The sequence below is a fragment of the Cyprinus carpio genome, chromosome B8 (genome assembly GCF_018340385.1).
Source record: "Cyprinus carpio isolate SPL01 chromosome B8, ASM1834038v1, whole genome shotgun sequence".
NCBI classification, from domain to species: Eukaryota; Metazoa; Chordata; class Actinopteri; order Cypriniformes; family Cyprinidae; genus Cyprinus; species Cyprinus carpio.
Window position 1 is genome coordinate 11166031 of NC_056604.1, and position 26525 is coordinate 11192555.

At 37.5% G+C, this 26525-nt stretch overlaps 2 protein-coding genes across 5 annotated transcripts; both read right to left on the reverse strand.

Moving 5' to 3' along the window:
* Window positions 1-149: 149 nt before the first annotated feature.
* LOC109065660 (cold shock domain-containing protein E1-like) lies at window positions 150-13729 on the reverse strand. Of its 2 annotated transcripts, none has more exons than XM_019082648.2 (20): window positions 13336-13729; window positions 9326-9499; window positions 8436-8634; window positions 7807-7916; window positions 6614-6700; window positions 6310-6407; window positions 6136-6217; window positions 5618-5746; window positions 5303-5428; window positions 4978-5193; window positions 4742-4882; window positions 4330-4497; window positions 2580-2687; window positions 2283-2458; window positions 2086-2198; window positions 1878-1997; window positions 1564-1742; window positions 1309-1472; window positions 1067-1199; window positions 150-921 (listed from the first exon to the last, which is right to left on the reverse strand). In XM_019082648.2, the coding sequence occupies exons 2-20, from the start codon at window positions 9467-9469 to the stop codon at window positions 874-876; spliced, it is 2541 nt and encodes an 846-aa protein (XP_018938193.2). In that variant the 5' UTR covers window positions 9470-9499; window positions 13336-13729; the 3' UTR covers window positions 150-873. The 2 variants fall into 2 exon arrangements, with proteins under 2 accessions (XP_018938193.2, XP_042585567.1); XM_042729633.1 differs by having other exon boundaries at window positions 7750-7916.
* Window positions 13730-14006: 277 nt separating this feature from the next.
* LOC109065659 (protein-serine O-palmitoleoyltransferase porcupine-like) lies at window positions 14007-23724 on the reverse strand. Of its 3 annotated transcripts, none has more exons than XR_006155411.1 (14): window positions 23394-23724; window positions 22038-22211; window positions 21607-21799; window positions 21430-21473; window positions 21107-21288; window positions 19974-20104; window positions 19735-19860; window positions 19553-19653; window positions 19384-19460; window positions 18058-18121; window positions 17740-17825; window positions 17495-17605; window positions 16274-17348; window positions 14007-14098 (listed from the first exon to the last, which is right to left on the reverse strand). XR_006155411.1 is itself a non-coding variant. In XM_019082647.2 (13 exons), the coding sequence occupies exons 2-13, from the start codon at window positions 22171-22173 to the stop codon at window positions 17250-17252; spliced, it is 1350 nt and encodes a 449-aa protein (XP_018938192.1). In that variant the 5' UTR covers window positions 22174-22211; window positions 23394-23724; the 3' UTR covers window positions 16273-17249. The 3 variants fall into 3 exon arrangements, 1 of the variants encoding a protein (XP_018938192.1); XR_006155412.1 differs by lacking the exon at window positions 23394-23724 and adding an exon at window positions 23161-23379; XM_019082647.2 differs by lacking the exon at window positions 14007-14098 and having other exon boundaries at window positions 16273-17348.
* Between the last annotated feature and the right edge of the window lie 2801 nt (window positions 23725-26525).

Consider the following 26525-nt stretch of genomic DNA (forward strand, 5'->3'; position numbering starts at 1 on the left):
GAATTCTGCACTTGCCCATAAACAGACTGAGCTTATGAAATCAAAACAGGAATTAAAATAAAGGGTCTTTAAAAAGAACACAAGCCAATGTAATTTGAAAGTAATCAAAAAAATAGTAATTTACACATCAAAAACCATACACAAGCGGGTTCTGAGCGAAGAGAAAATTTATTAAGTTTTCAGATCCATATTAATACCTATGGAATTGGTATGGAAAACGTGAGTGAAAATAACCTTAAAGTCATTTTATTTCTCAGCAAAAGAGCCCAGCAAGATCTCGACTTCACCTGGGTGAGAAACTCAACATGGGAAGAATTCAAGTGATACAGGAAGAATAAAGTATATATAAAGGAGGTCAAAATACAGACAGGCAAAGCTACTCTAAAACAATAACTCACACAGCAGCAGGTGCAGAATTCCTGGCATTTCAATTTCAGCAGAAACGAAAAACGGGTCAAACAGTGCCCACATCTCAGTCTAAAGATGTGAGAACTACAAACCCCTTATTTCCCCTCATATCCTCTGCATAACCTTACAAGTTTACATGTGATGCGTACCACACACACACGCTCAGACAACACGAGGGGTTTTGCTCAAATTACAACCACACAAAAACGTCACACATACAATGAAGACAATGAGATGAGGATTTTTTTTTTTTGCAAGGGATCCTGTGACAAAGGAAGGGAATTGTGTGTGCTAATTTTCAAGTCTTGATGTGTTTGTTACTCTGTGAATTGTGTTTATGGGTGAGATCGATAAAATGAGAGTGAACTAAACAGACACACACAAATCCCTTCCTCTGTCCTGTCTGATTGCTTTTCTTCAAGGTGTTTCTTCCATAGTGAGGAGGAGGAGAGGGGTGAACAGTACTCAGTCAATAACACCAGGTTGGTGGGATTTCCTCTCTACATTGAAGCCCTGTAGGAACAAAACAGGTCAATGTCACAATAGGTCAAGACGTCACAATTGGTGTAGGCAAGTTTCATATCTAAATGTATACTGGACTGCAGTATTAGAAGCAAGAATGTTTACAAATATTTTTAAATAAAGCCTTTATTTTTACCTTTGAATTGTCTGGGCCACGAGGCTGTCTGATAATAACGAGACGGGGGGCGTTGGTGTCATCAAGAGTGATGCTCTTCAAGCGATTGACCAGTCTGTCAGGTCGAGGTGTTGCTACTGGTTTTGGACCCTCACTGTGTAATTAAAAAAAAAAAAATCTGGTTAGATTAATTAAAAAGCCAATATAAATATAAAATATTTAACAGCTCAATAATATCCTAATATTACACCCAACAGTCTTACCTGACTCTGCGAACATTGCAGGCACTGCATTTGCCTGTGCGTTGGTTCAGGATAACTGAAAACTCCACTTCATCACCAGCCTGGAGCTCCAGACCATCCTGCACCTCCTTGACATGGAAAAACAGCTTCTTGCTCTCTCCAACTTCGTATGTGATGAAACCAAACTGGGGGGAGGGGTACAGAGACTTAAGTCAGACACTTTTAGCCAGTGTCTTAAGGTAAAAACCTCTCACTTTCTTGCATCAGTAAGTTCACCTGATCTTTGACGCACTCCACCAGGGCTCTACGCTGAGGCACAATATTGCAGGCCATCATTTGTCCTGTCTGGGACACTGTACACAACTGAAACTTCACCATCTCACCCTTCTGCAGACAGTCACCTTTATTGGCCATACCAACGATGCCAAACGGATAACTCTGATCCTTGCTGGCTTCTAGTGAAATGTTTGAGCAGATAACAGTAGTTAACAAAAAATGAGGGGAGTTCATTGTTTCTAACTTGATTACGAAATGCTCTAGATAGATTTTAAAAGTACCACACACACAAAAAAAGAGCTTGTGTCACTCACCTTCCTCTGTGAGCTCAATAAGGCCTTGATAATCAGTCTGAGAAGGGTCCACACTGCGCAAGGGCCGAACCACTTTCCCCAGGAACACTGTATTACTCACATCTTCTCCTATACCATTCACTGACACACACACATAGAATTGTATTATTTGCATGAAACAAATATTAATGTATTAATGCCAAACCAATAAAAAGTCTCCTCAACATACCAGCTGCAACTTTGGTGACCTTCTCAGCACTGATTTTGTTTCCTTTGCCCTTGGAGAGAGTGTACTCCACTGTATCTCCCAGGTCCATATTATCCACATCCCCACACACCTCACTGCACACAATTCAGATTAAACAACAATCAAACAACAAGAAAAAACAAACTGAGACAAAATCTTCAAGGAGAAACTTTAATTACCTGTAGTGGAAGAAGATCTCCTGATCATGATTGGCTGTTTCTATGAAGCCAAAGTTATCCTTCAGTGTTGCTATGTATCCATGAAGCCTCTTGGTGCCAACAGCACGATTTAGGATCTTGAGGGACACTGCGCTTTGCTGTCCAGTGCGTTTCACCTCACTGATGGAGAACTCCACCTAGTGGAGACATGAGGGTTTACTTTACAACAAATTATCAAGTTGAAAAACTTCTTTATTAGTCCAAGGACATATTCAGCAAGCGCAAGTAAGACTGAGCCACAGTGCCAGTCTAATGTACCTTGTCTCCAACCTGTGGGTAAGCACCTCCCTCTAGGTCTTTAATATAGTAGGGAAGCGTGTTCTTCACTCCACTCTCTTCATACGCAATCAAGCCTTCCTCTGCTTCCTGGTTGACGACACAAATACATACATTCACATAAGAACCAACAACATTTAACAATAAATACAGAACTGAGATGCACTCAGACTCATATAGACTCATGAGATGAACACTCAAAAACCTTTTTGACAATAAAAATACCACTGAGTGCACCTTCAAGATTGATTAAGTGCAGAAATTAGCCCTAGTTGTGAACTAAATTTTTATTTTTCGATTAGTGTCAGTGCTGAAGGCCAGTTTCAACACGTCAGACTGCAGATATTAAAGGGCCATGTAAACAAGATTGTGTCCCTGGATCTCAGCAGCCATAGTTTTTTAAAACTCCTAGCTTTGCTTTACAGAATAAACATCCAAAAATATGCAAAGCATGGGGAAAATGTGTATTCACACAATGAGTAAATAAAGAAACTCAAACATCGAATGCTTCACAATATTTAGCCATCATGCACACACTAACAAGGGGTAAAACTGCTCTCATACAGTTTGTCACCCACTGTTTGGTACACATTTGTGCCATGGTTAAAATGTGTTTGAACTGTGTGGTTCCCATTTTAAAAATTAACTGCGTGAGTGACAGAGAAACCGAACCGTTATACCCCTCATACAAGAATGCACACACTGAGTGGCACATCTTGGCTGAGTTGGTATGGTTATGAGGTTAACATGTCTGTATGATTTAATGCTGTTAAGTCAATCTCAGCTCATGCCAACAGATCTCATAACCAAACAAACAGTCATGAACATACAGACCAAACTGACCTTTTCAACTTTACCCTTAAAAAAAGAGAAATAAGGAGGATTAGACACATCCATGACTTAATTTTACCAGTCATAAAATGTTTGAATTGGTGGTGAATCAAGTAAAAAAAAGCTGTTACTATACTACTCAAAATTACAGTAAGTAAAATATCACCCTGGGTACTTTTACAATTTGCCTCCGATACGTTAAGATACATGAGTTATTGTCAGAAGTTCTAGCAGTCTACACTGTGGAGGAAAGGCAGCATGCAGAAAACAGCAGCCTACCTTGTCTTTTTTCTAATGAAGACGAGCATGGTTCAAATAAAAAAAAAAAAAAAAAAAAAAAAAAAAAAAAAAAAAAAAAAAAAAAAAGGAACAACAAAAAAGACAACAGAAGGTCAGACAAAAGAAAGTAGCATTTTATAGCACCTCAAAGCCTGCTACTGTATTTTGTGCTTGCATCAATTAAGAGGGAGACAAGCAGATGCAGGACATAAAAGTTTGGAAAGCAGAATTAAAAACAAAAATACTAAACTCCTCCATTTTCAAAGTCCCTCTTTATAATTATGACTGATGGTACTACACCAAATCTCCACAGATGTGTACTTCAAGGACTCTTAAAAAGAAATACATAATCAACTGCATATACACTCCCTTTCAAAAGTTTGGGGTCATTACGATTTTCTTTATTCCGCAAAGACACATTAATTTAATCAAATGACAGTAAAATAAATTTAATTATATTTAAAATAAATGTGGTTCTATTGAGCTTTCACAATATTACAGTTTTACTGCGTTTTGGATCAAATAAATGCAGCCTTGGTGAGCATAAACTTTTCAAAACCACCTTGCCAACCCCAAACATCTGAACAGTAGTGTAGATTCAGGAAGTCAAGATTTAGTCCACCTTCTCTTTGACCTTGCTGGGGCTGGAGTTCTTGGTGGTGGTAGCAGGCACAGCTTCTTTCTCCACCACGCCCACAAAACGCAGCTCAGATTGAGTGTGGAACGACACTGTGCCCTTGGGCAGCTTTTTGATCCGCACGGCATGGTTCCTTTGGGCTGACAGCATGTCCTGAGAGAGGAAAGGGGATGTTTTAAAGCTAGTCCATGTAAGACCACAATTACAATTTACATTAGCTTCTGCTTTGTCTAGAGTTTAAGCAGTGGACCAATCTGTGTTTTTCAACAGTTGATTCTTATATCCAGTGAACCGGATCACCAACTGATGATGAACGGTCTAATTCAGTCCATCCAAAAAAAAAGACAAAACCAGGAACACAATAGTGGTTCAGGTCTGGTGATATCTGGGAACTCACAGGGACAACAGTGAATTCCACTTCATCAGAAATGTGCAGCTGGCTCTCTTCCAGAACCTCGCTGAAATGGAAGAACATTCGGGCATCACGGTCCACACATTTGATGAATCCAAAACCATCACGCATGGCAGCTATAACACCCTACACATCAAGACACGGAGAGAGACAAAGCCAACATTACCAAAAAGTAAAACAGTCTTGCAAGTAACCACAAGGACAAAGCTCTACAGTCGCACCATTTCACGACTCTCCTTTGTGAAATGGAAGGTGCCAGGGAGGATATCAATGTTTGTAGCTCTCTCCAGTTTGTCCCGACGGTCAGTGGATATATTGAATTGTACATGGTCGCCCTCCAGCAGCGTCACTTTGGACTTGGTGTCCTTCTCCCCAAATAGCAGCTCTTTGTCAGTGAAATTAATTCTGGCACTGATTCGCCCAGGCAGCGGGTCGTTCTGAGAGAGACAGATGGACTCTTATTCGATTTAACATGCAAGCAGAATCTATATGGTCATGTAATTGAGAGAGTCTGGGAAGACTAATGGCAAGAGCTGATTCACAAACCTGATTCTTGGTGGGGACCTTGGGAATAACCTTGGTGACAGTGCCCTCGAAAGTCTCAATACTGATGTCCTCAAATATAACAGTGCCCTGAGGCAACAGTCTCACATCTGTGGCCACTTCCTTGCCCTATGAGACACACACAGAAACAACCTCCATAAAGCAGTTTAAAATGACAATGCATCTCATGAATAGTAATTTCACTATTTGATTGTAAAATCTTTCGTATCCTATAAGTGAGTATTAGTTACTAACCAAAGACCAACAGAACATCAATACAAATATATTGCTTTTTAAGACATTTCATCAATTGCTCACATTTCTTTCTTTAATGGTGAATTCCACATCATCTCCAGCTTGGAGAGCCTCCAGATCTCCTTTAAACTCACTGTAGTGGAAGAAGATCTCTTTCACAACATCCCCTCGTTCAATGAATCCAAAGGCCTCCTGCAAGACACAATTATAGATTTGAACCAGGCAAAACTTTAACAAGAATAATATATTTGAAAATATATTTGGGGGGGCATTGGCATTTGACTTAAATTTTAAATGTAACTTCGAATTTTAAAATTGTACAATCAATTTGCAGATAAGTTCTGAATTACATTCAAAATTTGAAAAATTAGCATTATGAATATGATATGTTGCTAAAAACGATTCCAAAAAACATCCTTTATTGACTATTCTAGCAGAGTGTTGAGATCTGAGAAGTCTTTTGCTATTCTCCTTCCCACCAGAGGGCAGGCGATCACTGTTCCTTAGTATAGTGTCTACAAAAAAACAACAACAAAAAACAAAGCAGCTACTACAAACTCATCTTTGAATAAGATTCTTACCTTGGTAGCACAAACAACTCCCTGACATCTTGACTGTTTCTTCTTTACCAATACAATGTTGTGAGCACTAACAGCACCAGTACTGAAACAAAGATAAACCATTTCAACATCCCAAAAAATTGTTTTCATCTTTTGAAATTATACCCATTTCAATCAGACATTAAATCCACTTACTGCTTGTTAGTCTCCATGTAAAAACTGACTTTATCTCCAGTATCTAAAGTGACGTTGCCTTCAACATCCTCAGGGGTGTAGGTCAAATAAAACACTTCCTGTGAGAAGATTCAAACCACAAACACTAAGAAACAACAACTGACACTATCAGCATAAATAAAATAATATGAAATTTTACCAAAACAGCCTCTGTTTTAATTTGCTAAGTTGTAATTGTCCCAAAATGGTCTCAAAGGGGTAAACAAGACAAGCAAATGTCTAAAATGTATAGAAAACTCTGCAAATGAGAATAAATGACACTTACTCCATTCCTCTCATAACACACACTGCCTGTGGGCACTTGGCCAGGTGCGGACTTCCCGTCCAAGTGAGAAGGGATAGCTGACACTACCTGAAAAGGGGATGTGCAAATAGACAAGATGGGGTTAGAGGCAACATTGGTGAGAGACAAGATCAACTAACCATGTTTAAATGCTAAAGAGAAAGTCCCTGAACACAGATGCGCAACATGTTCTGAACTAAAGACATAAAATTATTAAAAGAAACATTCATATTTGACTTGTACATCTGAGTTCAAGGCACCAATCAAAAAAATGAATATTTAAGTACATGAATGACAGACTTCATATTGAGAACAACTTTCTCTCATAACTGTATATTAAAGGGGTCATATGATGTAATTTAAATTTTTCCTTTCTCTTTGGAGTGTTACAAGCTCTTGGTGCATAAAGAAGATCTGTAAAGTTGCAAAGACTAAAGTCTCAAATCCAAAGAGATATTCCTTATAAAAGTTAAGACTTGTCCACGCCCTCCTAAAACACCTCGTTTAAACACGCCCCACACGTCTACGTCACTTTGCATCATACCGCCCAAATTTTCACGCAAAGAAAGGCGGCGTAACTTTTATTCTCGTTGTAGTATTGCTGTTGCCGCACCCGCCGCCATGTTGTGGAGATGCTGTGCGTTTCGTTGAGAAAGCAAAACTACTTTGTTTGGCCTTCCAAAAGAGGACGATATCCTCTTTTGTAAAAATCAACACGTTTCAGAAAGGCAAGGTATAGAGGAGCAACTGTAATGTACATTATGTGGAAAAGGTTTTTTTTTTTTTTTTTTACACCTTAAACCGCATAAACACACTGCATTACACCAAATACACAAAGTTCTTTTTAGCAACGTCATATGACCCCTTTAAATGAAGATGAAAAGTTCTCCCAACAAGACTACAAAACATAGACAATCAAGCTCATTGTGAACCCACATAAAATCAAAGCATTAGCACCAGGTCATTTAATAGGATTGCTACGTAACTCTTAATAATAGACACCAGTGATTTATGCATTTTCCAGGTCAATATGGATTAAAAATGAGCTCAACACCAACAATGATGGACATTAATGGGACAAGGACAATAAAACATGAAAGTAAAATGTGTTCCTTAACTGGATGAATAAAACCATGCAGCACAGTTAAAGGAGAGGCGTGCAAGTCAGGCCCCACCTGCCCAGAAATTCGCTCTTCTGGCAACATTTCTGCCTTGATTTTTACCAGCTTCACTGCAACTGGTTTGCCAGTGCGTCTATCAGACGACACCTCAAACTCCACATCATCTGAAAAATGGCAGAATAGACAAAACTTGAAAGTCAGTTCCTGCATTATAATACGTTAAAACCAATGCACTAAATATTTACTGCATGTATTTTTTTTACATCAAGGTTCCTATTAAGTCTGGCCATTATTGTGATGTTTTTACTGGTGATTTGTATACTGCAATTAATTTAAATAATTGTTGTATTTTGGCCATAAGCTTCCCTAAAGAAGCACAAACTCTCAAGTATGAGATGGTTAAAATGAAGATAAGAGTCTCAGCTTTCAGTAACAAACAATGGCATTTGATTGGGTAGGTTTAATTAATTTCCTTGAAACAATTAAAACTGTGTTTTAGCTATTTGAAATGGCACAATTCAAAATGCTGGTTCAATGACTTAGCTGGATCAGAAACATTCAATGATTTGTTGGTAATAAAGCTTGACCAAAAAGGTTATCAACAAAAGGCTAAATACGTAATTTTTTAGTTACACCATTCAGCCCTAGTTCCTGCTATTTCCTCCACCCCATTTGGCTCATACCTCCGATCTTTAGCTCTTGCAGGTTGCCATTGTACTGAGAGCAGTGGAAGAAGAGGCGGGCTTGTCTCTCAGAGCACTGAATGAAGCCATATGATGCTAGCAGCTTTTCAACCACTCCCGTCTCACGAATTCCCATGCTCGTCCCATTGGCAAAGCCACCATGGCCATTATTATGCAGCAGACTGGGGTCAAAACTCATCTATGGGAAAATAAGACATAAGATGAGTTAAAAATGCACTTGCTCAGTTTTCGACCTTTAGCATTCTCCACACATCCGACTGCTTCACAACAGATCAGAACACAAGTGTGGAAATGGTAAAATGGGATGAAATAGGATTTTAAATGCTGCAAGTATCTGCAACTACAAAAAATAATTTAAAAAGGTGAATGTTGTCCCAGTAATTTGTTGTGGCATGTACATTTAAGTTTCTCTTCTCCCTTTGGTCTGCCTAAACTGGTTGCCTGATCAAGTAGATCCAAATGACCAGGATAAATCTGCTGTCTCTGCACAATAACACACAAATGCAAGTACCATCGGTTTCACATTATGCCTAGAAAGTAAAATTAAAGTTCATGCTTTTAATCCACTTCACACTGACTTGGTTATATATTAGAGTATACACGCAAACAAAATAGTCACCACATTCAAAGTTAGAACTAGCTCTTTTTGTAGAACTTCACCCATAAATTAATTGAACTGTATGTAAATGGTTGGCAAGCATGTGGTCAAAAGTTAGACAATCGAAAACAGATTTTATTGACCCTGTAAAGCCAAAAGCTTTACAACTCCTAAACTTTTTCTTGATTAGGAGCATGCGGTTAAAGTGTCAGGTATTCTTTGCCAGTGAGGACATCAAGCCGGCACATACTGTCCCATCATGCCCACTTACGGATCGCTGATATAAGGGGGTCCGCTTTTGCTTTTTGCCCCCTGATGCACGAGAGACATGGCATGAGACTGAAGCAGAGCGGGGGATTGGCTGGCTTGAGGTGGAAGGAGTAGGGGCAGCAATAGGGGCATCAGAGGCCTCCATCTTCAGGTGAAGGTAAGGGGTGGTAGGACACTGAAGGCAATAAGGGGAGGAGTGGATATTTAAAAAAAAAAAAAAAAATACTACCTAACCGAGAGATGGCATTAAAAAAAAAAAAAAGAAACCTCACTATAAAAAAAAAAACCTTCTGTGAAGTTCAATTCAGTTAAAAAAAAAAAAAAACCCTGACTGCAAGAAATGAAACATGTCAAAGAGATTACACCACTATGACGATCTACATAGGGTCAAAAAAAGCAGATTGACCAAAACACACTCCTTATGTCTTTAGTTAAGGTTCTAGTAATTACTAGCAGGTAGCTGGGAATACATCTTTTGAAATGCAAAAGAAGAGCTTCCAGGAAGAAATCTAAACAATAGAAAGTATGAAAACCCTAAACCAGGGGTGCCCAAACTTGGTCCTGGAGGGCCGGTGTCCTGCAGTTTAGCTCCAACCCTAAACAAACACACCTGAACCAGCTAATCAAGCTCTTACTAGGCATGCTAGAAACTTCCTGGCAGGAGTGTTGAGGAAAGTTGGAGCTAAACTCCTGCAGGACACCAGCCCTCCAGGACCGAGTTTGGAAACCCTGCCCTAAACCAATCATATATGTGCCTTTGGGTCAAATGTCTAGAACTGACATTAAAAAAGTTAAAATGGTTGGCAGCTAATTTACAGGAACATTAAAAGCCATAGAAGCAACAAACAAGTCTGGCTAAGTAAGTCTAAAAGTAGTGATATGGCAAGCATGCTTGCATTTTCTTTGAATAAAAGCATCCAAAGAATGATTAAAGTAACTGACACATGGAAAAGTCAATATACTCAACCAACAAATGACCATATCCACTAAAACAGCTGTACTATTTCTACAGCTCACCAATATTATCTTTACTCTATGGTACATTCCAATGTCAGTGCATCACATCATTTAACTTTCACTGCTCCATTCAAGCTGAATCTTAAATTTAAGTGATGGGTTGGAATAACTGTGAAATGTGTTTTGCATTTTAAATTATGTGCATTGAGTTAATTTGAGCATGTGAATGACTGGAATACTTAATTTGCAAACAACCATCTGTGAATCAAATTTTATCACAAAACAGTGTGAACAGGCCTTAAAGCATAGTTCACTCAAAAATGAAAGTTGTGTCTTTGTTTACTCATTCTAATTGTCATTCCAAACCATATCATTGATTTTCTTTTGAGAAACACACAAGACGACAATGGAGAAGAAGAATGGAGAAAAAAAAAAAAAAAAAAAAAACTTTTGTTCCACAGGTTTTTTTTGGGTGACCTATTCCTTTTACTCTAATTCCCCACCCTTGCTAGGAGACATGCTCAAGGAAAATCAGAATGTGTTAGTTTGATGAAGCGACTGGGAATGGCACTACTAGACTATGCGGTAACAAATGGTTAGATGACACAGACTCTGACCAGCCTCGACCACTAGGCCATTACATCGAAACACATACAGGCCTTTACACACCCATAAATGCTTTGATTCACTCAGCGCCATACAACGAAGCCTAACATCCATTTACAGCCAATCACACATGGTTCAACAGCAGCTGACTGAATAAACAAATCTATGCTCAGCTACTATAACGGAAATATCATTGCTCTTGCCTCTCCACCTCTCGTTGCTGCTCGTCTCTACGGCAAGTGATCGAGGCCAGCCTCTAAGCCTGGTGATCAGGATGATGGAGTAAAAGAACAGCGCAGAGAGGGGCGACAGTGGGTGTTTAATGAACGAGTCGTGTTCGGGAGAGTGGGGGACAGTGGGTTGGAGAGCGGATGGCAGGGCACTTACAGATCGGCCGTAGGGCGACAGGCTGAGCCCGACGGGTGAGGTGCTGTTCAGGTCAGCGCTAACAAACGCTGCAGGTGGCGACGCCGGCAAGGTAAACTCGACAAAACCTTTCCAGGGACTACCCATAATTCTCCCATACACAGTGGCCAAATCTACTACACCTGGGATTGATCGGATTAAGCAGTGTTCCGAGTAAAGATTTTATTTTTAAGTCAGCCGTTGTGTTGCAGCTCCGCCCTTCCCTCTCCCCTCTCCTTTTGGTTACACACCCAACAAAACACCTCAGGATTTCTGCAAAGGTGAAGAAAGGAGGGAAGGGGTGGTGAAAAACTGAGGGAGAGGCAACAAGAACAGCCAGTGAACAAAGTAGCACAGTAAGGTCAGTGGAGGGCTGTGGGTGTGTTGGGGTGAGGACCCTACAGACAACATGTAATGGCGCTTTTCCATTGCGTGGTACGATTCGGCACGGCTCGGCTCTGTTTGCCTTTCCACTGCAGTTTAGTATCGCTTTAGAGTGGGCTGGATTATTTACATGTTATAGTTACGCTGCCTCTACTGCCACGACTCCTAAAAAAATAAAGAAAACACAACTTTCATTCCATACTATTAATGAGAAGAATGTCTGTACTTCCGCAACAGACAACAAAACTTCTTAATTGTTAAAAAATGGTGCGCTCATTCAAAACAGTTGCGTTCGATCCTTCGCTGGCTGTGCTGATTTAAATCTAGTGGTTCTTTTGTTTTTGTGTCGCAAGTTCAGTGACGCAGGTAGTGACGATTCTCTCCGGCCAACACATGATCAGCAGCTTACACGTCACGTTTTGGTAACGGTACGGTTCACTTGGAACCTCAACCGAAGTGGTACTAAAAAAAGTACCAGGCACTGTACCCAGTGCAAAACCCCCCAAAAGTGAACCGTACCGAGCCGAGCTGTATCATGCCGCACCATGCAGTGGAAAAGCGCCATAAGTGTGCCTCATCTGCACACCAAGTTGGGTCAAGGACTACTAAATTCTTCTCAGAAGACTTAAGTAATTATTACCCCTTTCCCTTTCTCTCAGTGCAAAGTGTGCTCAAGAGCATCTACAATTCGCTGTCATGAGGTCACAAACCTGATCAAGTTAAATTTTCCTTCTGCTACATCAAATTAAAGTTCTATACTTGAGTAAATGATGAGTGAATTAAAGTGTTGCTAGATATCAATGTTCACATTTTGAATACAACAAACAAGAAATTAAGAGGGGGAAAAAACTACAGTACATTCATCAGGATTTATAATCTTAAAGGGACAGTACACACCAAACTGTCATTTACTGACTTGTCATTCCAAATCCATAAGACTTAATAATTTTAGGAAAACAAATTATAGATATTCTCACAACCTTTTTGTCCATCCACTGATGAAAGAAAAATAAAATAAAAAAAGATTTCTCTGGTTTATTGTATCTTCAGTGTTTTAAAGATAAAAAAAAAAGTTTGTAACAACATTATGGAAAAAAATTAGGGCAAACTACTAATTAAAATTTTTGGGTGAACTATCCCTTTAATTCGCAATTAGTTCTTAACTTTAACTCTCAGTTATACTGAGCATGATAAAATGAATAAACTTTGCTCCAAAACCTTCTGAGCGGACTACAAATGCAGTATTCTAATGAATCACATGTAACAGAGGAGAAAAAAAAAATCCATCCAAGATTGTGGCCCAAGAAAGAGAAATGTCAATTACAATACATACTTTAACTTTTTCAGTTACATTTTATCTAATATTTCAGTTTTATATATTTTACATATTAGCACTGCTAGCTAACCCCACAGGATGCTAAGGCTAAACTCATTCCATTTCAGTTAGGATGCTATTTTAGAAGGAGGCTCACTAGTTTTTGGAACAGAACACAATTGTACGCCTTTTTAACTTTAAATTAAGAAACTGCGCAATAAACAGCATGGGCAACTGGCCTGTTTTGGCACACTGCGAATTATAAATGAAAAACAAGCCAGACAAATCAGGATTATTCATTAAATTAAGGGAAAAAAGTGGGGACAGTGTCTGGCATGGCTTACCTTGTTCTGTTGTCTTGGAAGGCTGTAATGATTTGGACCAATCAATCGCTTAATCAATGCTTCAGACTTGGCTCACACAAGCGCACACGCACACACTTGTAAGGTTTGCCTCTCTGGCACACGTTCTAATTACAAAAAATTTCAAAAAAAAAAAACAAAAAAAAGCGAAACAAAAAATAAAATTTTTCAAATAAAAAGGCAAGTGCAGGTGTATGAACACTGCTTCTGAAAAATAGTGAACAGAAATACAAGATAAAGACTCAGGGAACGGCGGGGGAAAAAGATCAGGGAGGGATTCGGTCTGCAATTGACAGAAAGACAAAGGTTGAAACTGAAAAGACTAGCAGACAGCAGCCCTCTCCGCACCCCAGAGGAGGACGAGGTGCGGGGAGGATGAGGAGGGCTTGGTGCAGCGTTGGGACGTGTGCTTTTTCAAAGCTGTTGAGTAGGCACAAACTTCTTGTCTCAGATCAGGTCTCGCCTTCGCTGTCAACGTTGATGGTTGGTTGCTACGCTCGTTGCGGCCTGGTTCTGTTTCTTAAATCTTTGGTTTGCTCGTTTGGTTGTGTCGTGTTGCTTTAGTTTTTCTCGTTTGTAGCAGTGCAGTTCTTCGTCTCGTCTTCAGAGTTGTTGTACCGCTGGGTCGTTTTGGGGATGTTCGTTATGTTTTCTTTTTCCTTGGCGTTTTTTTTCTGACTGATCGATGATCTGAACTTGAAGTAGGTTTCAGATGGTACAAAAATCAATTCGGTTACACTTCATACTGTTTTGGGGAAGGAAAAAACAAAGAGGATATTAGATCACACAGATAAGTTACACATTACATGCATTTACTTCAACAAAAAAGTATATTAATCCATTTCAGGCCCAGTTTATTAAACTACCCCCCCCCCGCCACACACACACACACACACACACACACCAATATACGAGTTAACAATTAGTCCCATTTAGCCACATTCATATATTGTGGGTTAAAACACCATGTTACGCTCCTGTTGATACACAGGCCTAAAAATAAAGTGTCCTCAGCAGCCTCGTGTACAGAAGAGCAGCTGACTGAATACACACACGAGGATCAACAAGTCTCAGCGTGAACCAGCAGTTGGCTGGTTTTTATGGAATTTAATGGAGTATTTATGGAATATTCAATTCAAGCAGTCAACAACTGCAGATATCCAGCATGCCAATCATTCAGTTCCCTCCGGTCTATTACACATGAGATGGGAGGATCAAAAAGCTTGATATATAGGCCAGTTCTTTACTTGCTCTGATGGACCAAGCACAGACTTAAAATGGATGGAGACAATCTCTTACTAACAAGCCAATTTCATTTCACAAGTCGCAAGATTTTGGTTTTACATTTATGACAAGAGTATGTTAAATAAAAACAAAAACATGGAAATATCAATAATAATCAATCATATTACAGAATTTTTTTTTTTTACAGAATGAAGGTCTTAATCCTCACCGTAAATGAGATTAATTCATTAATTCGCAAAAAATGAAAAATAGTTAATACAAACTGCCATGAAAGTGCAATGGAATTTTCATCTTTGGCTAAACTACCCGACTGAGAATGGGATGAAACTGGATAAAAAGATTTTTTTAATGTAAATATATAACATGAACGGAAGAGGAAAATCTGTGGAAAAACTAGTGATCTGATCCCGCCTACAGCGCACAGCCGCACACGTTCCTAAGCGCTGGACGTCGACACCCCCGAGCGCGTGCTGCTCAGCTGCGCTTGACAGCGGCTCAAATACACAAATCACAAGCCGCAAAGTATATTAAGATCACTGTTCTTCGTTCACTAGTTACGATTTGTTAAATAGCGAAACTGTAGATTTCTACAGCATACATAAATGACAAAATGAGGACATGAAACTAAGTGACGCAAGTAAGTTAGCGCTTGAGCAACAGCTGGGAGTCGATCCATCTGGAGCTCATCCAGAGACAAAGTTACTAGCAATGCCTTTTCAGACAAGACAACTCCGACACATGCTACTCCTGAGCATATTAGAAAACGTACTGGAAAGATGAAGACCAACAGATGGTTAAAAGTAGATTATAGGGCGTTTCAAATCCAAATGAGAGAAAACGACCGTTTTGACCAAAGTACTTTCACCAGTCGTCAATCTCAATTGGAAAATCGTGTAAATGGCTTTCGTAGAAAACAATTATTTTTTTTCCCCCACAAAAATTGCTTTTACAAAAAGCAATTTCTTTTGTGAGAGAAAATTCTGTAGCAATGTTTAAGCTGAGACGTTTATATTCACTTTAAAATTACTTTTTACTTTTTTTATTGATTTTAAATAACGCAACGTTACTTACCAGGCGTGCAAAATTACCACAATTTCCAAATTCCATGATATTTCCAGGTTATTATGAACACATGAAAACTGGTTTTAGTAAGAACTCATTTGGAAAGCAAGTACATTATTTTCCTTTCCTGAAAAAAACAGGATTTAGTTGTTTAACTCAAGCTACTATGTGTCGATAAAACGGGATAGACGGTCATCCAGCCGGGCTTAAAATAAATCACTCAGTCCGACAACAAAGGCACACGGCGGCGGCTGTCGGGTCACGTTGGCCCGCCGCTGCCGCGCTGGAGCCTCGACTGGGCGCTTCATTTCTTAAGTGACCTTTACAAAATTAATCTGACACATCCGTCACGTGAGATATAAGTTAGTTTTTTTATTGTTTAAACCGACTCTTCGCCGGTAATCGTGCTTTAAGCGCTGGCTAACACGCTAAACCGCTAGAGCACACGCAGAGGAAACACTGCCCCCACCCTAAACCGTTAACTGTTCGAAAACAAGCAGGAAGACTCGGAGAGAGCGGTATAAACGCAAACTTCGGAGGCTTAAACGTTCATATAACAGTTTAAGGGTTATGTGGAATCACAAAATTGTATAAATATAAAAGAAAAACTCACCCCAACAGCTTTCAGCACTGTCACCAGCGCCGCCATAAGCAGCACGGCACATTACGTAGTGAGGAGCGATGCGAACTCTCGCGATATTATAACAGTACCATGTGAACAGTGGGGGACACGCCACTGGGTCAGAGGTCACAATTGAGTAACTCATTTACATTACTCTGTAAAGTACAACTAACTTTCCTCTATATTTCCACCGTGTTAAATGTTATTTTAGATGCTGTCATGACACTATGCTTATACTGTTTTTCTTACATGTACCTTGTTAGTAGGCCTACATGGTACTTTTATACATGAGACCCAGTAAAACCATGGTTTTCCACAATACCTGTACATTTATCAAAATATGGTATTACCACATTGCTGATCACCGTAAGTAATAAGTGTCTTTTGATAAAAGTGGCCATCTAAAATCAACATATATCTAATATCTAAGAACAAATTTACAAAGTATGATCTGTTCCCTTGAGTAATGCGCTTATCTATAATTCATGAAAAAAAGTCTTGGTGGCAAATTTTATTAGAAAATAATAAATATTATTGTCAGACCTAATCAACAGCTTTTGACAAAAATATGAAACATTTACAGGTTCAAAACATGTTTTATAAAAGTGACAATAACATGGTCACAAAGAAAGAGACTATCTTTCTACTGTATATCAAGCTGTACAGAGAGAACAAAAAAGAGAGATGCAAATAACACAATGTACTCTGCATACTGATAGTTTTTTCGTTTAATCCAAAACTGTACCTAATCTAAATCAAAATAAAAAAAGAACAAGTATGATCACATTGTGAGAATATGATTCTTGTAACAATATGATTCTTGAATCAAAAGGCACTTTTCATGGCAGTCTTTTCCAGCAGAGGGACAGATGTATGGATGTAACACTGACTGTTGAAAAATGCAGTTTATGGTAAGAATCCACCATCTTTCATGTTCAGGTTCAGTGAATGGTCCTTTGATTTCTCCTTAAATGAGCCAATAAAACATGAAACAGCCAAACATCACCCAATGGCTCGCCCAGTTTAGCTCTGACCATTTTTGAATGGTGTGACTGGCCATGTAACCCTGTTTGGAAACAAAATACTGTGTGATAAAGCAATTCCAACTAATTGAATTGAATGTATTTTAAGAAGTAGCTGACTATTTATGTTACAATAAAACTGTATATATATATATATGTTTAAATTGCATATGCATATGAAAATGCTCACTTCCTCAGCATGCATGTTGTCCATTTCAGAGTCAAACAGTGATCCCAGATATGTCAGATGGAATATTGACAATGCACTGAAGAACAGGTTAACACCATACACCCAGAGCGTCTAGAACAGGGGAAAAAAGACATCTCAATATAAAAATATAACTAAGAAATTTCAGTGAAAATCTGTGAACTACAGATCTCATAATGCACAAACCAAAAAAAAAAAATTTTTTCCTGCAGTGCTAGACAGATCACCTTCTTATTTTGGTGATGGCAGTCTTTTGGGCAGCGCTTTGACAGTATACAAGCACTGAAAATAGCTGCCAACCGCTTTCTCAGAACTGCAAGAGGAAACAAAGATTTTGAGTCCTGTTGGCTAGGCCAGTGATGTCACATCTATTATATATGTTAGAATTTACTGCCTACTGAAATGTGTGCCATGATGACTGTATGCATTAGTATTAATATATTTTCAGTTTTTTTTTTAAATCCAATGAATTAACTGATTCTATCAAAGCTGTTTTATTTTTATTGATGGCAAGCATGCATGTATAAACTAAAATGACTGTTTACCATGTTCAACATAAGTGATGAATCCCAAAGACAACAGCACAGCCCCCAGATGAAAGCTGAGACCCTGTCAAACAAAGCATCATTAATAAATAGAAAACATACTACCATTAAGGTTTAAGGTCAGTAATAATTTTTTAAGAAATCAAAACTTCTGCAGCAAGGATACATTAAATCGATGAAAAGTAACTGTAAACACACTTATAATGTTACAAAAGATTTCCATTTCAAATAAATGCTGTTCTTTCTTCTCAAAAACATTCTATTCATCAAAGAATCCTGAAAAAAAAAAAACATATCATGGATAAAAAGAAATGTTTCTTGAGCACCAAATTAGCATATTAGAATAATAATGTGACACTGAAACTTTGCCATCACAAGAATGAATTACATTTTCAACACTTATACTAAAATCCAAAACTGTAATTTTAAATTGTAATAATATTTCACAATATTAGTTTTACTGTATATTGATCAAATAAATGCAACCTTGGTGTACATAAGATCTTTTTTAAAAACGTATAAAAAAAAAAAAAATCAGTACTAGTGTAAATGAATTTAGACTCAATAGCCTACATTAACCACCAGAGGTCTCCACTCAACTACAATACCTTGAATTAGGCATCGGTCACTGATACATTTGTCTTAGTTCAGTTGTTAGATTACAGATCACCGATCTACTATATACTAAATAACTAATCAAAAAAAAAAAAAAAAAAAAAATAGCAAAATATTGCAGCTGTTTTATTTGATTTCAGACTTTTAGCCACAAAATTGCACCCATCCCTACAACCACATGTCCTTTCTCCTAAACCCACCCTCCTCAGACATGTCAGTGAACCCAAACACATTCACGTTCACAGTATGTTTTTGACTGGCTAAACAACCACAGGTGACCCTAACATGGACAGTTTGATGCATGGACACATAAAAATACTTCCAGCTGCTAATTCTGATATACTTCTGTTCCTAAAGGTCAAACTGGTAATAAAGTATGAATAATTTTATCTTAGCTACACACAGTTAGAACTTAACAAGCACAGCTACAACAGCTTACTAAGGTGACAAGGCATAAGCTGCCAGGGTAGGCAGCTGTGATTGAATTATCTATCTACACCAGCTGTAGACACCCGTTTAAATCTGGGTCATGGTGTTCTGAGATAAGAAACCATCTTTATCCAAGCTGTCATGTTACAAGGAAACTGTTTTCTGGATCAGGTGTTTTTACCCTTACACAAACTCAAATCTGTTTAAACAGATGGAACCTGATTCTGTGCCAACAAACCTTCGTAAAATGTTAATAACCAGAGGGCTGGAAATCATACTTACATGTAACAGCGCACTGGCAGTGTAGGTCACCAAGATAGCAGGAAAAGTGCCAAGTTTGAGTGCACTTTTAAAGACGTCTGTATGTTAAAATGTACAGGGAACATTTATATGAATGCACAACATATATATACATCAATAATAAATCACACACCTGAATCAATATACATACATGCGTTAAGCCACTTAGACATGGGCAGATTCCAAGAGGTAACAACTTCCACCATAGACCTCGGCAATTCCACATTCATAGGTTTAGCTACTGTAATATCCCTTTGAATGAGAAAATACGTCACAGTAGGTCTCAACAATTTTAATTAACAAAAAAAAAAGAGAAAAAACATGAGTATGCACCATTTGATGTGGTCTTTGTGTTCAGAGAATCCAGCTCCAGCCATCACAGTGGTTGTTTCACTCAAGTAGCTGACAAAATAATTGCTGAAGTGGAAGGACACCGCATTTTCATAAGCGTGAAGCCACCTGAGGACAAAAGGCCAATAAAAACAATATTAAACACAAAATGAAATAAACATTCAAGCTAGCCATTTCATTTCCTCTGGATATGGAATCCCAATGGAGGAAGAGCAGCTCACCTACGAGGAAGTCCGTCACCGTAGATGGGAATGAAGTATGGAAAGAGATAAGGAGCAATACAGTTGGAAATAACCAGGCACATCTGACTCCTCAGAAAGCTCAGAGCAATCTTTCCAAACCAGCCAACGCTCTGCAGGAGATAGCAGGATAGTTACTGTATAGCGAGCTCTCTGCTGATGGAAACATGCTCAGAACAAATCAAGATGATCTTCTCTTCAAAGAAAACAATCATTTTTCCCATTTAACATTTAGCATGAAAAACAACACATTCAATTTATTTTAATGTCAATATCTACATATGCTTATAAAGACACTTTCTGAAGACTGCTTTGAAACAGTGCTATGTGAAAAGTGCTATGTGAACACACTGGCTTGAGTTGACTGTGTTTTTGGACACAGAGGTTAAGTAATTAGAATTTTAATTATATAGCACCACAAACAGTGTTTCCAAAATACATCACATATATTAATATACCATTTTAAAGTTTGGGGTAAGTGAGTTTTTGAAAGAAGTCTCACATAGGCTGCATTTATCTGGAAAAATAAATACATTAAAACAATAAAATGATTATTACAATTATTAAAATAAAATAATATTTAGATTTATAATTTAAAATAACCGTTTTCTATTTTAAAATGTAATTTTTCTTGTAATGGCAAAACTAATTTTTTTTAATTTTCAGCATCACGTGATCCTTCAGAAATCATTCTAATGTGCTGATTTGGTGATCAAGAAATATTTCTTATTATTATTATTAATGTTGAAAACAGTTGTGCTGCTTAATATTTTTGCTGAAACTGTGATACTTTTTTAATGAATAAAAAGAACACTTTATTTCAAATATATTTTTGTTATTTTAATATATTTACTGCCATCTTTAAACAATTTAATGAATTCTTTCTGAATTAAAGCATTGATATCTGTCAAAAACAATCGTACTGACCAAAAACTTTTAAATGCCAGTGTATATAAAATAAATTGTACATATAAATGAAATGTTCACATAATATATACAAAAAAAGCACAGAAGTGAAATAACAAACAAAAGAATAAATAATAAATAATTAACAATAAATGCAAAAAAAGACAATAAAACTAGGAATAATAAAAAAAAAAAATCTTTGTATTTACCATTTTGCGTCCATTAATTGCATCTGTGTAGCAGGCAAAACTGATCCATGGCCCAAAGATAACAGTTCCCGCAAAGCAGAGGTATCCCATGAACTCCAGCGGGGAGGGAAAAGAGGACACAGCGCCTCGATCAAGGTCAAAAGCCAGAGAGATGGCCTTCATGGCCACCACCATCTGAGAGCCTGGACACAACCCAAACAGTCCGTATGGGACATGTGACACCATGATGAGTGTCATTTGATGAAAATTATGTGACATGAAATAAAATACTTTAATTAAAAAAAAACAATATTACAATGAATAACAGTTCAGTGAAGACACACCTCTCATCTTATGCCAGGTCTCTGCGTCTATCATATGTAACTCCCTGCAATAAAAATGAACAAAATTGTGACTGCTTGTGATTGTGCATACTAATGAGTTTTTCCAATTTAAACCAGTTTTCTATGTTCATTAGGCCCTATCTATGAAATGCAGTCATGTGGAAGTGGATGACAGACCCCATCAGCATGTAAATGAGGATGACAACAGACAGGAAGACTCCTCGGCTGCTGGAGTTTATGCTGAGAAGCAGGATGAGGTAGCAAAGGAGGCACAGGATAATCACCCACATCGTGTGCAGCTCAAAGAACATGTACAACACGTACAGGCCACACACCAGCGAGCTCAGGTGTTTCACATGACATGAGACACCTGTCAAAAAGAGAGACAGCATTAGCCTGCCGCATCAAGACTCAACAGATGGACCCATTCACCAACACGAGTTGGATATAACAAGATCAAGTGTGAAGATTTTCACTACAATACACATGACAAAAAACATTGATGTTAGCAATAAAAGAACCAACTGGGCCATGTTCCCATCCTTTGGGGGAAGACTGTGTCAGTTAAACAGATGTTTGAGAGCTGGTGTTGTGCATGATAGACTCACCTAGTCTACAGATGATCCGACACAGCAGGCAAACGAGCAGAAGCAGCCACACCTGCTCTAAACCCTGCTGGGCCGTGGGCAGCACACAGCCTTCTGCTAGAGCCTGCAGGAACTCCACACGCCCGAAGGAATCCATCAGAATGTCCCTGGAATGCCGCTACACACAGACAGGATCTAGGGAGGAATAACAGAGCATTATTTTATTGCATGATTATTGGATAGGTTTATCACAGGGCTCAACAATAAGCACAGCCCGGGGCTAATGTGAGACTATTTCTGGCCAGTTGATGGAAATGGCACTGAAGCTAATCTGCCAGTGCTCTATTATCACAAGCAAAGAAAGCATAAGATTTAAAATTTAGCTTTTAAGGAATAAAAGTCAAGAGTTATTTTAAATTGTATTGTAATAATATTGCAGATTTAAAATTTAGCTTTTAATGAATAAATTATTAAAATAGTCAACAGTTATTTTAAATTGTAATAATATTTAAAAAATACTAGTGTTGTTTGATCCAATAATATATGTAGCCTCTGTTTGCATAAAAGACTTAATTTAAAAAATCTCAAGTTCTGGCACATAAATGCTTTGCAAAAATGAGATTTATCGACTTTTGTGGTGGGACCAGTAAAAATGATGGCATAGGTTGGCACTGTTAAAAATTATAAACCATTCACTGAATACTTTGATTTTCCAGCACAATTGTGTTTATGAATACATATGTCATATAATAATTAATATTACTTATGTGATTCATTTATTTGCTTATTATTGAATATTGTATATATTGAATATTATAATATTATTTATATTTATTATTTTGCTTCTAAGGTAATTCAAATAGAAAAAAAAAAAAATAATAATAATAAACATTTTGGCACATAAAGAAAAAAAATATTGGCAGTGAAAGTAAATATTGAACTACTGGCCCAACTAGGCAGGCAGGGAAAAAATCTTGCAAAACCTTGTTGTTCAGTCTATATGCTACATGTTATTGCTCGGACAGAGCATTCTGGAATGATATTCTCCTGATAACACCATGAAAAACAACGTCACACAACATCCCTAAAAATACTAAACATAATTCATATAAATCATATCAACAATAGACGAGCTTTAACTTACCTCTACTACATCACACCTGATGATTTAAGGGCAGTTCGTTTCTACAAGTTTTATCGTTTATCATACAAATTGTGTTTTGTTGCAGTTCTGCCTCTTATACACATGTGTAGCTATTGCATCGTGGCGTGCAAAAAACAAATATTCATCTTCAAGATTCATGAACTTGAGAACGAGTTGCAACCAAATAGATTAGGAAGAAAGAGCTCACTGCTTCACTTGCACGCGATTCTTACCGATCTCCAGGAGCACACAAGTATCCTGCGCTACAGCCGCACACCCGGAAGTAGGATGAGACTTTTTTTTTTCTCCAGCGATATGTGTCGTCCTGCTCATCCAGGTGTCCTTTCCATTCCCTTAGCACGACCATAAACATCTGCAAGACTCATCAGTGGAGAAACGCAACCGCTGTCGTGTAAATGAACCCGGAGTTCAACCAAACTTGACTCCAGCGTGCTGCGCTCACTGTTCACTTCCTCCGCGGAGCCAGCGGAGGTGCTGGAGTGCCTGTGATTTATGATGGGAATGCACTGATATTGCGTTCAATACAATCCTGTTTCATTTATGATCAAACCCATTCAAAAGTCATTTGCAGGTCTTGATTCCAGCTGCGCTTCTTCTCTTATCTTTTTCAACCTGTTTTCCTCGGCATCCTACAGATGAAATGACTCATATTTAATTTATCATCTAGTGGAATTGGATTGCTTATTGTTTTTGCTTATTGGAGAATGTCAGTTTATGTATTATAAATCGGGGAGGCTAGGGCTAAGGTTTGGAGTCCCCACGATTTAAATAAATGTCAGTATGTCAGTTGTTTTAGTCTGTATTATTGATTTTCTTTGTTTTTTGTTTTTATTTGTTGTTGTGGTAGGCCTATACACAGTCATGTAAATATAATAGCACCTAATAGCCTAAAGTAACATATATAAGACTGTTTATTATGTTATTACATTATATTTTACTGCTGCAGTCACAAAAGGTCACTGTCATATAATAATTAATTTTACTTATGTGATTCATTTATTTACTTATTATTGTATATTGTATATATTTAATATTATAATATTATTTATTTTTATTATTTGTAGTGTTTTATTTATTATTTTGCTTCTAAGGTAATTCAAATAGAAAAATAAAATAATAATAATAAAAACATTTTGGCACATGAAGAAAAAAAAAATATATTGGCAGTGAAAGTAAATATTGAACTACTGGCCCAAAAGGTCACTGTGTGTTCAAGTGTTTTTTTTGTTTGTTTTTTTTTTGTCAAAATTAACCTCCAAATACATACCCCCATCTAAAGGTATTCAAAACAAAAAGTTGGAGCTGGGGTACACATACTGTTCACACATAAGTAGACCTTTATACATTTTCAGTTCCGATTGTTTCAAAGTTGCATCAGTTTGAGCTGGTATTTCACGTAAGCGATAAATAGGTACTTGCAAACAGAAATCCCGTTCGCCTGAGGATGTAACCATAGCAACAACTGGCTCACGTGGTATCCAAAAAAGAGCATGTAGCCTATTATTTATGGCTACATTTATATTAGTATCACTAAAAATAGTTTTTGGTGGGGTATTTTCTAAAAAAAAAAAAAGTCGATCTGAAAATTATTAATTCGCACAATGAAAGGAAACAGGCAACAGAAATGCACAAAGTATTATAAAATAAAGTTATTTGACTAAATATACTGCAGGCACTAAATAGAATAAAATGCTTGTTGAGTCACGCACCATGTAATTTATTAGCTTTGATGAATTAATTACACCCACACAATTAAAAGCATTTTCATGGTCCGTATGTTGTTTTGAGGCGGTGTCTCCTGCTATGGTTGATTTCGGGTTGTACTCTGACTCTCACTGTGAGACACTTGTTTCCATGGTAATTGTTCATATCACACTGGACAAGCGCAGTCTAAATTTAGTTCCTATATACGAGACTGCTTTCTCTCATTCCCTGGAAACCTTTTGTAAATGTCACTGGCTGCACTGTCAGTTGAAAGCAACGTCATAAAATGCAAAGATTCATGACAATTTGATCTGAATGAAAATCAGTTGAGTGGTTAGATGCAAGTCACGTGGGGGTTGATGAAGTCACATGTGAATATAACCGAGGGCATTCAGATGGTGATCACGGCAGAATGCACAGGAACAATAAGTATAAGTATGTATTTCACTCACCTCAGAAAATAAAATCTCTCCATAAAGGCTGATGAGCAATAAGCAACGCCCCATAATCTATTTATAATTCTGGCAATAAACAAACAATCAGAAAAAGCAGTCAAACCAAGTCAAGATACATTTCTAATTGCACAAAATGATGAAGCAATTAGACACCAACTAAGCCCTCCAGCTGAGAAAGTGTAGTTACAGCTGCTGTGCGCTGGATGTCACACTTCTCACTGAAAAAGGCTTTCGCTTTTAAAACATTATTAGCTAGACGTCTTATTTTAGTGTGGAAACATGTTTCTACTTACATTTCCACTTGTATTTTTTACTTGTTTTGTTCTAATTTTATTTTATTGCTTGGTGTTTTATTTTCTTTATTGTATGTAGGCTAATTGGTTGGTGTTTTGTTAATTCGGATAATATTTTTGTGGAATTTGTGCCACTTTGTAATCTGTGCACAAAATCCAATAAATAAAAAAACGACAGACTTTTCTCTAGTGAAGTATGCAGGACTTTTTCCCAGTCATTTTGTTCGCTTAAAATCCATCCTACAAGCTTGCTTAAAGGAATTGGCTAGTTCACTCAAAAGCTAAAATTAACTGAAAATATAGCTATAGGCTACTGTTATCCTCTCACATCGAAATCAGAACATTGAGTTGTTTTGGACTTTATAAAACAAAATAGTGTTTTTTTTTTTATTTTAAGATCTTGATCTGTGCATATTTCTCCTGATACAAACGAGACTATTTTTCACTGGAGAAAGCAATATGATAGAAGACTCTGCCTTGCTAAAATGGCATTAGGATACCATTAATAATAATATTGCTAATGGTATTTTAACCAGAAGCAACAGTTTGAATTTAAAGGGATACCCTTACCAAAAAGTAGTATACTTCAAGTTCATTTTATTAAGTAAATTTCAAGTATATTTTTAAGCATACTTTATGTAGCAAGTATACAAATATCAGTGTTCTAGTAGTATACTTGTAAGTGTACCGTTTCAATACTTCTTGGGACTAAATAGGCCCACTTATTAGTACACAAAAGTATACTTTTCAAGTATACTTTAAGTATAACAGTAGCAAACTTTGAGTACACTACTAGTTTACCTCTATGTTTGTAATTTGAACTGCAATTATACTAAAAGTGAACTTATAGGTATACTGATAGTTTACTAATTAAATACACTTTGTACACTTT

Coding starts and splice junctions, on each gene's coding strand:
- LOC109065660 (XM_042729633.1), bottom strand. CDS start 9,469: ATGGAGGCCTCTGATGCCCCTATTGCTGCCCCTACTCCTTCCACCTCA. Junction 6,408..6,613: donor TGTGTTATGAGAGGAATGGA/GTAAGTGTCATT, acceptor ATCTTCTCACAG/GAAGTGTTTTATTTGACCTA. Junction 922..1,066: donor GTGGCCCAGACAATTCAAAG/GTAAAAATAAAG, acceptor TTGTTCCTACAG/GGCTTCAATGTAGAGAGGAA.
- LOC109065659 (XM_019082647.2), bottom strand. CDS start 22,173: ATGGATTCCTTCGGGCGTGTGGAGTTCCTGCAGGCTCTAGCAGAAGGC. Junction 21,474..21,606: donor CTCATTTACATGCTGATGGG/GTCTGTCATCCA, acceptor TTTTTATTGCAG/GGAGTTACATATGATAGACG. Junction 17,826..18,057: donor CATCACTTATGTTGAACATG/GTAAACAGTCAT, acceptor TTCCTCTTGCAG/TTCTGAGAAAGCGGTTGGCA.